The 12,642-nt window shown below is 37.7% G+C and overlaps 1 protein-coding gene across 1 annotated transcript in view; it reads left to right on the top strand.

The window, feature by feature from the left end:
* LOC149794741 (nucleolar protein 56-like) overlaps positions 1-11,750 on the top strand; it is a 42,225-nt gene extending 30,475 nt beyond the window's left edge. Inside the window, exons 9-10 of the mRNA XM_089964362.1 lie at positions 4,205-4,326; positions 11,028-11,750. Coding sequence (XP_089820488.1) covers positions 4,205-4,326; positions 11,028-11,429 — 524 coding nt within the window. The 3' untranslated portion in view covers positions 11,430-11,750. The remainder of the gene's footprint in view (positions 1-4,204; positions 4,327-11,027) is intronic.
* The last annotated feature ends 892 nt before the right edge of the window (positions 11,751-12,642 follow it).

Raw genomic sequence — 12,642 nt, 5'->3', positions numbered from 1 at the left:
AATCAATTTCAGTTAGACTTGGAATACAGGCTTCTATCATCAAAGTGTGGGACAGTAACCAATGAGAGCAAGATATGTATTAATGAGCTGATTGGCTGAGCTTGTTACCACACTGGAGACAACATTTCTGATCCAATTTTGATCAAACTGTGAATATATGCTTATATCATTAAGATCTCAGACATGTTCGATAATGAAAAGGTCCATATGTGTTAATGAGGTGATAATGCAGCTAATTGGTACTCCACTGGAAATTGTATTTCTGCCATGATATATATCAAACTTGGAAGTTGGATCTATATCACAGAGATCTTGGTCAAGGTATTAATAGGTTAGATGCGTTTATAATAATGAGGTTATCTTGCATTTGATTGTTACCACTCTGGGAGCCAATTTTTGATCAAACTTGCATTATGTGTTTATATCATCAAGCTCTTGAATGAATGTGATAATGAATTATCTGCTTGGTTCTATAATGAGCATATACTAATGAATTATGGGATCAGATCTTCAAGGTTTAGGATAAGTTCAGTAATGAACAAGATCCACACATATTTCTTATCTTGAATGACCATGATTATGAGCAATAGTCACACATGTTTATGAGTTGATCTTGCATCTCATCTTGATTATGACAATAGTCACACATGTTTATGAGTTGATCTTGCATCTCATCTTGATTATGATAATAGTCACACATGTTTATGAGTTGATCTTGCATCTCATCTTGATTATGATAATAGTCACACATGTTTATGAGTTGATCTTGCATCTCATCTTGATTATGATAATAGTCACACATGTTCATGAGTTGATCTTGCATCTCATCTTGATTATGACAATAGTCACACATGTTTATGAGTTGATCTTGCATCTCATCTTGAATGACCATGATTATGAGCAAGAGACTATGCATATGAATTAGACAGCCATGGTAGCTTAGTTGGTTTAGCATTTGACTCATGATCCACGGGTTATGAGTTCAGTACCCACCCAGGTCAGCCTGGGTCTAATGCCTTGGTGTCTAATGGGAATAGACTTTGTTCTCGTTTTCTTGGCATGATATAACCTGTAATGTGGACCACTCCAGTGTCCCTGTGGTTAGAGTGTCCGCCTTGGATGCAGGAGGTTGCAAGTTCAAACCTCAGCCGAGTCATACCAAAGTCTTATAAATATGGCACTGGCAGCTGCCTCGTTTGGTGCTCAGCATTAAGAGGTTAGTGTTAGGACTGGTAGGCCTGCTGTCAGGATAATTTAACTGGGTGGGACATGATGCTGCATGTCTGTGACATGATGCCCCAGTGTTAGACCTCACTATAAACTGCAGACATTGTAGTGATATGACTGAAAAATTGTTAAAGTTACATAAAAAGTACCAAACTCACACACACACACACACACACCAATAATGTTTTAAAGAGACATTTAAGCCAAAATCTTAAATAAATGCATAGTAATTATGCTGTTATCCATTGAAAGAATTTTATCATTATATAATAAAATAGGTAAAATCAGCATGAAATAACATATGGAGATCGTTTAAATACGTTCTTTCGAAACTACGTAAACCTACCTAATGAAATTGTCAACTGTAATGTAAGCGATATCAGACCCATATGGACCTCCTGTTTTCTTTCTTGGCATCGTGTGTCTTTAAACGTTTCAATGACTGTTTGCTATATCATGTTCAGTTTCAAATAAAATCTATCTTGTCATTGCTCAGGGTTATACCAGGCAATTAATTCAGCAAGACAATGCTTTTGGACGCTCTACTGGTCTTAGAACAGTTCATCTGTAAAGCACAAATTTGTTATCACTACTCAAAAACTGCTTACAGGATGGCCATGAAACTTGATACATTTATCCCAAGGACTAGTTGGTCCTAAATAAAAAGGTGATGCTGAGACATTCAATATGACCACCACAGCAGCCATCAAAAGATTTCTTAATGGTGTCCATTTGGTCCTGAATAAAAATCTTATCTCTACTCTTTCGAAATTGGGGGTAATATCAACATAGGGTTTTCTAAAAAAAATTTAAAAAAATAAAAAAAATATCCTTATATCTAGTTGGTCCTAAATGAAATTGGTTCCTCAGAGACTTCCAGTACGGCTGCCACAATAAACATGTTGAAAAATCTTGTCACAGTATCTCCTACATGGATAGTCAAATTGGCCAGGGTATTTTACCAAGTCTTCAAATGGTATCTAGTGTGTACTAAATGAAAATGACACTGATCTTGCATCCAAAATGGCTGCTACAGTGGCTGATTTGAAAATCCCATTGAGAGACTTTTGTTTTTGTTTGGGTTTTTTTTACAAGTTTGATGACAACTTGGAATACTAGAGGGGTGTGATCTACGTTTGGAGGGGCCACTTCCTGCCTATCCAATTTGTTTAGCACTGGCATACCAGAGGGAGATCTGATTGGTCTGAATTTTCAGCTATTTAATGATGTTTAAATGGTTACAGAAAAACTTAAGTAAACAACCTTTCACAGTCAAATTGAGGTTGTTGACATTGTACAGTTCTATAAGAGCAAAATCAGGCAGAGTTTATTCAGGGTAATGTTGTAGTACTTGCCTGGCAGATTGTGTGGATTTCACTGATTGCCTGCTAGAGTGAGCCGATTTCACAGATTGTTCAAATTCTGAATAAGTAAATAATGCACTGTACAAACTAAGTGTGTTGACCTTGATTCATATCTTCCCTAAACATAAAGGGCAGTCCAAAGGGTCAGGTATTAAAATGTTGGGTCAAGTTCAAAGCATGGCTGAAATAAACATTTCCAGTACACATAGTAATTAAACCAATGGGCTTAAACCTGTTTCTATTTCTCTTGTTTAGTGTTTCTAAAACATTATGGTCAAAAATAATATTATGGACCATAAAGGCCTGAAAACGAATACTATATAAAGAATATTATGTTCAGAGAAAAAATCAGGTTTTCTGCAAAATTGGGGGACAATATTTGTTGTTAACTTTACAGTTTTTGTCAGAGGACTGTTATGGTGATTATTAAAATTGTATGTGAATTTTTCTTTTGTATTGCTTCCTTTGAGAGAAAAGTCATAACTACATTATGTTATGTCCATTTGCTCCCAGAGTTTATAGCACAGCCATATACCATGGAAACAAGTGATATGTCTTATCAGTGACATTATGTTATGATGATGTGATTTCATATCATGTTGTGTCATGTTTCCAAGATTACATAGCACTACAATACACCTTGGTAACAAGGGATGTCATATTGATAATGCCGTGTTATGTCCAATGGTTCCCAGAGTTCAAAGCAGTACAGTACACCATGGTAACAAGGGATGTCATATTGATAATACCATGTTATGTCCAATGGTTCCCAGAGTTCAAAGCAGTGCAGTACACCGTGGTAACAAGTGATGTCATATTGATAATACCATGTTATGTCTAGTGGTTCCCAGAGTTCAAAGCAGTACAGTACACCATGGTAACAAGGGATGTCATATTGATAATGCCGTGTTATGTCCAATGGTTCCCAGAGCTCAAAGCAGTACAGTACACCATGGTAACAAGGGATGTCATATTGATAATGCCGTGTTATGTCCAATGGTTCCCAGAGTTCAAAGCAGTACAGTACACCATGGTAACAAGTGATGTCATATTGATAATACCATGTTATGTCTAGTGGTTCCCAGAGTTCAAAGCAGTACAGTACACCATGGTAACAAGGGATGTCATATTGATAATGCCGTGTTATGTCCAATGGTTCCCAGAGTTCAAAGCAGTACAGTACACCATGGTAACAAGGGATGTCATATTGATTATGCCGTGTTATGTCCAATGGTTCCCAGAGATCAAAGCAGTACAGTACACCATGGTAACAAGTGATATCATATTGATAATACCATGTTATGTCTAGTGGTTCCCAGAGTTCAAAGCAGTACAGTACACCATGGTAACAAGTGATGTCATATTGATAATACCATGTTATGTCCAATGGTTCCCAGAGTTCAAAGCAGTACAGTACACCATGGTAACAAGTGATGTCATATTGATAATACCTTGTTATGTCTAGTGGTTCCAGATTTCGTAGCTGTACAGTACACCATGGTAACAAGGGATCTCATATTGACAATTACATACAGGCATTTTAAGACGCATGTTTAACCAACATTAGTTCCAGAGAAAATGTTTTAATCACACATCCTCAATTTATATTTCAGACATCCCTACATCTGTGTTTGGAGAGCACTTGCGACAGCAGGTGGAAGATAGGCTTAAGTTTTATGAGACTGGGGAGGCCCCACAGAAAAATGTGGACGTCATGCATAAAGCCACACAGGAGGTGAGAAAATCTATCTTAGCTTAACAGCAGTATAAATAGAAGTGAGCTTGTATGACCCTACATTCCATTATGCGCTGTCCATTTTCCATCATCAGTCAACATTCTCTTCCTTAATGTCTGACTTGTTCACCTGAGAGCTTGTACTAAACCCCCAGGTATCAATGGTGACAACCTTCTTTTGTTGCATTCAGTTTCATGGACAATTCTGCTTGAACAGTGAAAAAGCTTGACATGTGTATGCAACCTGAGGAATTCTACACCACAGTAATAACTGTAGTCCACTGTGACCTACTTCTTATCTTGTATTGACTGTGTTTGGATCAGTTTATCAGTCACTGTTGATTGTAAAGTTGTATATCTTCATATAAGCATGCCATCATACCAAAATATCACATTGACCTACTTTTTATTCTCAGTTGACATGTTCACCTTCCATGCTGCCATTTTGGAGAGTGGAGATTACAACCCAGTTACTTTAAATAGCAGATATCGACCAGTGCATGAATAGCGACCACATGATGTGACGTAATTGTCATTCGCAGAAATGAATGTAGTATGTAATGGGGGGGTTTTCCCCGAAGGTGGCGCTATGAAAACTAGCTCAAAATGGCTGATGTTTACTGCAGGCGTCAAAAGGCGCTTCTATGCGAATCTTGCAGAGGCGTCAAAAGGCGCTTCCATGCGAATGGAGTAGAGGCGTCCAAAGACGCTTGTATGGGGTAAAGGGTTAAACAGATTAAGGATACTTAATTACCTGTATTTTTACTATGAATCATTGATTATCTGAAAACAGTAGTTGATTTTCTTTTACTTCTTTCTACTCCCTTCATACTATTGTTCCCACCTGGGACATTTAATTATACCTGCTACCACATAATGGGCCACAGATTTCTTGAGCAGTTTCTAGCAAGTATGTGGATGAGTGCTTTACAAATTTACGTCCTTTTTGGTGTTCTTGATTGTTTTAGGAAGAAAGTGAAAACAATCCAAACAATTCTTGGTAAAACCTTTGATGAACACATGATTTTAATATCAGTACTATATAACCTGATGCTATTGCATAACTTAGTTTTTTCCAGACAGAAATTATGATGAGAATTCGTCCTTCCATAGGCTGATTGTCTGGAAAGTTCCAACACCTTGGCCAAGTCACACTAGCCCTCATTCTTTTTGTGGTCACCACATCATTACATTGGCTTAAAATATGTCAAAGAAAAATTGCCTTTGCTTTGAGCATTACATGACAAATGAATTATTTTCCTCATTTACTCCATGTGAAATTACCCTCAGATCAGGAATTATTCCTGTTTGGAATTAGCTGTCTATAGAGTTATTGGCATAATTTGGTTTCTTTGTAACCATACATTTAAATTTTTCCCATAAAGTTGTGTTAGCTTACCAGTTATTGTGTTTAAGAATTTTTTTTTTACTTTTCATAGCTCTGGTAGGTATTTAGTTATCCTCAACCCAGCTGATTTTCTCTGTGGAATTATCTTGATTATATTTTATTGTTTTACTACATTAATGAATCTCAGAATTCATATTTTACTTATTCTTGACTTTTGCTACTTTTACTCTCTGTAAGGAGGTTGCACACCAGTCATTCCTTTCAATTGTGTATGTTCAGTAATCAAATGCCTTTCATTCTTAGAAGTCACTTTAACCTTTCTTGCTTAGAAGTCACTTTAGGATTGTATTCCTTATGACTTCATTATTAGCATTTTACCAAGCTGGTTTTTTTTGCCAATTTTCATCTCCAGCTCTCAGAATAAGTACTGTTTACATCATGGTCAAAAAAGGAAAGAAAAGAAAATCATTCCTGACTTTAGCATCATTAAAACACGAGTTTGTGGTTCTTTTAATTCATGTAATAGAAACACCTGAGAACCAATAAGATCTTCCTGCCTACTACTTACATGGCAGTTTTTTTTCTCTTCTTTTTTCAGAATTTTTTCTTGCAGCAATTCCTAAGCAGAATTGGAATGGGTGTGGCACAAGACTGCCCCATGGGATACTGCCTTGAGGTTCTGAGGACATTAAAGTTCTCTCCAGATCTCATCTTGCACCCTCATTCAGCAATGGTTACTGAACGTTCCCAGAGGTTAATAAAGGTCAGGAGTTTACCAGACAACTTAATAAGGTGGTGTCTGTCCACTCCTATAATTTCAGACCTTCCCTTGGTCATTGCATCTAGTTGTATGGTTCACACCTCTTCCTGGACCCTCAAATCCCCCACTTTTAAGCTGGAGTAGAACATGTGGACTTTTGCATGCCTTCTAATTAAATTACAGGAGACCTTAGAACTAAAGTCTCTAATTATGATAGCCTCATATGCCAACCTTTTCTCTGCAGCCTTCTTCAACCTGCTGAAGGAACAATGTATGCCCTTCAGCGTTTGTTAGAAGCAGTGGCCAGAGCATATATGCATGCATTATTGATGTCCTTGGCTTTCTAAATGAAACTTTTCTCAAAGGGATGCTGCACTGGACACATCCAAGGTCTTAATCGAGCACAGTAAGAATCTTCCAAAAACTGCTTTCTTGGAGGCAGAAAGACAGCAACACAAGTCCTTCAAATCCACTCCTGATCCATTGAAACCGGTGAAGAACTTGAATGATTCTGACGCCCCCACAGATCTGTCAGTAAAGTTCTTCATTGTCCCACAGCCTCAGTCCAGGCAACAACCCCTATTCAGTGCTCCCCTTTGGCATTTAGGGCCGTAGAAGGGCATGTCACAAAGCCAATGTAGGAAGTTTGTGGTATTTGTATTGTAGGGACTCACTCTGTCTCCTGCAGTATATTCCACTTCTCTTGGTTCTGTTAAACCTTTTTTCAGAGGTTTGCATTAAAAGGAAGATACTGACTACAGTTTCAAGATTTTCCACCTCTTGCATGGTCCCCTATGTTATTCCACCACATCTGATGCAATTAAAAGAAGAGGTATGCTTCCTTCTCCAGAAGGGTGCAATAGAGAAGGTATTCAAGAACTATTATCTGGCTTTTTCAGGATTTTCCTAGTACCCAAAGAAGGGGAAATGTTTCTAGTGAATTACAAGAAATGCAGCTGGTGTTTCTTGGATGGGGAGGTCTTCCAGTTTTATGCTCTGCCATTCGGCCTGGCCTATGCACCCAGGGTTTTTGCTAAGGTAACTGAGGATCCCTATCCTCCAGTATGTTGTAGATTGGTTGGGTTTTTGCTAAGGTAACTGAGGATCCCTATCCTCCAGTATGTTGTAGATTGGTTGGGTTTTTGCTAAGGTAACTGAGGATCCCTATCCTCCAGTATGTTGTAGATTGGTTGGGTTTTTGCTAAGGTAACTGAGGATCCCTATCCTCCAGTATGTTGTAGATTGGTTGGGTTTTTGCTAAGTGTAACTGAGGATCCCTATCCTCCAGTATGTTGTAGATTGGTTGTTCCACAGTGCACTTCTTATATTTTGCTAGGTCTGCAATTCCACCAGCAACTGAGCTGGTTGATAAATCGAAACCTGTTTCTCCTGGTGCATGCCCCAAACCACATGCATATTTGTTCACTGATGTGTCAGATTTCATGTGGGGTGCTCCTTTGGAGCCAGAGCAGCTAATTCTTATGAGTTTGTGGTCCCAGGAAGAATCCATAGCATTATCAATTCAATTAATGAGGGCAGTGCTCTTAGCACATCAGGGCCATGTCAAGAAAATAAGTTTATGTATGATGGTCTCCTCAATTAACAAGGAGGCACATATGCCCCATCTCTCTATTTGTAGGACTGAAACATCCTTTGCTGGGAAAATTGGAAGGAATTACCCCTACAAGTTCACCACATTCCTGGCAGAAAGAATAATTTTTTGCAGACAGTCTGTCCAGTAGGGGCAAGATGGTCATTGCACCAATCTGTAGCTGATTCCCTGACTTTGCTTTGACCCTTGGTGAATTTGCTTGCAACAAGGCTAAGCAACAAGCTCCCTCTTTTGTTTCCAGTCTCATACTATAGGGCAGTGGATGCATTAGCCTAAAGTGGGATCATCTGTTTGCTGACAATCTTCCCACCCTTCAGGATGATTCTACAAGTACTTCAGAAAGAGAGGACCTCCACCGCTTAGCTCATTTTGATTACCCCCCACCAGTGGCCTTACAATTCATGGTTCACTGATCTTGACCTGCTGATAGACCAGGACAGGACAGGGCATTACCCAGAGGAGGTTCCTTTTGTCATAACAAAGGGGCTTTCAACAACACGATAATCTACAGTCTTTCCTTATTCACAATTGGCTCATTTCAAATGATCTTGCTGCCAGGACATGTCGTCAGGTAAAGTTGCCAAAGTACATCATTCAGTCCAGGAGATATCTACATCCAAAGTCTATGATGCTGAGAATCTTTTGTGGTTGGTGCAGTAGGAAAGGTGGAAATTGTAGCTAATTCCCCTTTGAGTGCAATAGTTCAATATCTTCTCTTCCCATTTTGAATAAGACAGAGGCTACAGGGCAACCTTATCCAACACACTGAAATTTTGAAGCCCGGACAGTGGTGCAGACTTGCATATAGCTGACCTGAACAGGTGTTTGAAGCTGCAAGGACCAGTATCTCACTTGCTAATGCCTAATTGGAATCTCTCGTGTCTTGGGGTTTCTAACAATGCCCTCTTAGAGTGAAATTTCTTTTGAGACCCAAGACTGTTTTCTTGGTCTCCTTTTTATCCATGAGATTAAGGACTGAGCTTTCTTTTCCCATCCGTAGAACCTGGCTGTGTGTGGTTGGGTCCTCTCCTTTGCCAACCAGATATTTTGTTTAGAAGAAACAACTTGCATCGGTGGCTCCACTCCTGACTTGATATCCCGTCTTTCGTTTCTTTGCTGGGGAGGATCAAGATGGACTTTTATTCCCAATTTTCGCTTCTTTTTTTTTTAACCTTATAAAGGGATAAGAAAGGATGGAATGCCCTCTTTAGGCTGGATTACCATAACTATCGTAAGAGTTTACAAGACCTTAACAAACAGTCCCTTTCTTTCATGAAGATTAATGCACATGAGGTTTAAGCCATTGTTACCTCATGCGCCTGTATAACTCGTATGCCTCTGAAGGTTGTAATGAAGGCCAAGTTTTGGCAATCTCACCTTCTCCACTACATACCTTTGCTTATTGGCATACCAAAGCAAAAACATATTTTCTTTGGACCTGATAGTACTAGCATAGAAAGTGACCCATGCAGGTACCATCTGACAGCAGTCTGCACTTCTACAGTAAGGGTGAGTATTCCTTCCTGTTTCCTTTACCAGTTTATGGATTCATAAGCCTCCACCAAACTGGTCAGTTTAGGTTTTGTATTACTGATATTAAAATGTAGTCTGGTGGTGCATTGAAAGGGATTTTATGACTCTGTGGTCTTTAAATAAAGTAAAAAAGAAAGAGCAATAACCAACAAATTTAGTATAATTGAAAAATATAATTTATTTCCCTAAAACACAGTGAAAGAATTAAAAATAACAGTATGGTGAATGAAATCCTAAAATCCTAAATATTCTTATCAATTCCAAAAGTTTTGAGTCATCCCGATGAGTTCCAAAGGTATTCCAAGTGATGCTCAGTAATTTATTGATTTATCAGACTACAGAAGAATCATGAAATAAATCACAATATATCTTAAAATGAACTCACAATAATTCTTTCTGCTATTATATAATCAAAATAGTCTTTAAATTAATGTTAGAGCACTGTAATTCCAAGAAATGATTAAGTAAATGAATCAGTCCTCTCAATACAACTTGTCCAAGACTGATAGTACTGCTTGGAATGCTTAATTCCACACAATAATTCTCTTATGTAGAAGACCAGTATGCATTAGAGAGATTGCAGTATGAGGCTTGAATGAATCATCTTGGTATTTCAAAATCTATCAATAAACAGATCAGCAGTTCTAACACAACTACTCATAAGTCAGGTCAGCATGGCATTTCAGAACTCGTGGATTTAGTTCACATTATGTTTACCTGAACTGTAATAAATCTTAACTTTGGAAATTTTTGAATGAATTGATGCACTTGATACATGACAGTGAAAATTTACTAAGAAATTTAGTATTTAAAATATTAACTAAATGACCCTTACAAACTATAATTATGATTGATAATATACATAATACAGGTATACATAACATTGTAGAACTGATTTTATTGATGCAATACTTACCTGTTGCTAATTCTAGATTCCCTTCTCCTGCCATGCACCTGCACTGATGTCCCACTAGTTTTAAGACTAAGTCATGAAAAAGACTGGGCTAGGGTCACATCTTAGACATTGGAAATTTCTGAACAGCCATTCTATATGACAATGAATTCTCATAGTCACGGGCATTTTCCGTTCAGAAAATAGTAAGCTATACAATATTACATCATTAAAGTTAGTTTACACCCACCCCCTTCATTTTGCAGAAATAAAGATTCAAACACTGCTGAACAAACTGCAGTTATTCTTCAAGTGCAACTTTGTATCATGACATAAGTGTTCCATTTTTATGTATATTCTAAGGTCAGTAGAAGGCTGAAAACATTGTCACTAAAACGGGGCTTTAAAATGAATAAGAAAAGGCCTGTATATCGGTAATTTATACCTTTTAACAGAAGCAGGAGAAAGCTTAGGAGTGGTAGCAGTTACTCTGTATATAACTTGTGTAGAATTATACTCTCTGAAAATTTAAGTAACTTTTCTTATTGTTTGATAGGCTTCTGTTGTCCAAGCAAAGATATCGAAAAAAGAGAGAAAGAAGAGAAAGAAAGAAAAGAGGAAACTGAATGAAACTGGGGATGCAAGTACTACTGCAGGGGACACAACTGCTGAAGTGGAGGACCTGGATGGAGAGCCTCCCAAAAAGAAAAAGAAGAAAAAGAAAAATAAGGAGAATGAGGACATTTTCATGGATGCTACAGCTGACTCTACTATGGAAACAACAGCTGAAGGGGATGAGCTTAATACATCTGCTAAGAAAAAGAAAAAGAAAAAGAAAAACAAGGAGACTTTAGAAATGTCAATGGATACCTCTGCAAATGCCACAATGGAAACCACTGGTGAAGGAGAAGACCTTGAATTATCTGCAAAGAAAAAGAAGAAGAAAAGGATGGATTGAGATATTTGAGAGAGAATAATTTTGTTTACTTCATTTCTGTACATGATATCATTTACATTCACATAATTGCATATTTTAATTTTGTTCTGCAGGTTAAAAGAACAGAAGAACTCTTGAGGAAATGATATGTAATGTAGTGATAGGTTCAATCCACATGAAGGTCATTCTTAAAAATATTATGTTTAGGAAAACCTGTTAATTTTAATTTTTAACATTATGTAATCATGGTAGGTTGATATATACATTTCTGTAACATTTGTCCATTGAGCATAGTAAAAATCATGATCAACTGAAGTCAGTAATAAAATTACTTCTTGTTGATATCACTTCATCTTTCTTTTTATAAAACCTACCTTAGGGCAGAATTTTTTTCTTGTTACAGTGCCCATCCATCTATCTTTTCTGTTTCATTTCTGCACAGTATTGGGTAGAGTAAGTTATTCACCTCAAGGCCACCCAAGATTAAGGAATGAAACTTGGTATACTTGTGCAAGGTCACTTAAAAGTTTTGTTTTGTACCACATTGGGGATCCTATCTTCAAGGTCAAGGCTATGGGTCATTACTTAGTTTTTCTTAACATGTTGTCCATTCTACAACTTTTTAGCTGTTTGAGATCAAGGGATGCAACTAGTTATACCTGTAGGTTATCATTAGTAGTTGTGTACTGCATTTGAGGTCATATCATGAAGGTCATGGTGTTATATGTTGAATTTTTCCATAACATTTCCTTTCCACTTTGTATGCTACTATTGTGTGCATGTGTGTTTTGGATTTTTAACGTAACTCTAGCACTGGGGTATCGTGCTTCAGACATGTAACACCATGTCCCACCACATTATTCTGACACCAGGCCAACAGATCCTAACACTAACTTCTTAATGCTGTGTACCAAGCGAGGTAGCTGCTAGATTTTGGTATGTCTCAGCCAGAGCTTGAACCCATGTCCAAGGCAGATGCTCTAACCACTTCAGCCTCCAGAGCGGTCTGTATGCTAATATTCAAAAGTGACATTTGAGATGTGGGATGAAATTTGGTATAAGTTTATTCTGTCACTACAAGATGTATCCCATTCCACATTAGGATTCCTATCTTCACAGTCAGGTCACAGTTCAATACTTCATGCTTCTGCTTCCTAACCTAACTGCATTTCAAGATAAATGGATGAAGCTAGATGTACTTGTGTCTGGAAGCATTATTGTATTGAATATATTG

This window comes from Sinohyriopsis cumingii, chromosome 7 (genome assembly GCF_028554795.1).
Source record: "Sinohyriopsis cumingii isolate HCF-2022 chromosome 7, ASM2855479v2, whole genome shotgun sequence".
Classification (NCBI taxonomy): Eukaryota; Metazoa; Mollusca; class Bivalvia; order Unionida; family Unionidae; genus Sinohyriopsis; species Sinohyriopsis cumingii.
Note: the sequence above shows the minus strand (reverse complement) of the source record. Positions and strands in the feature narration are given on the sequence as shown.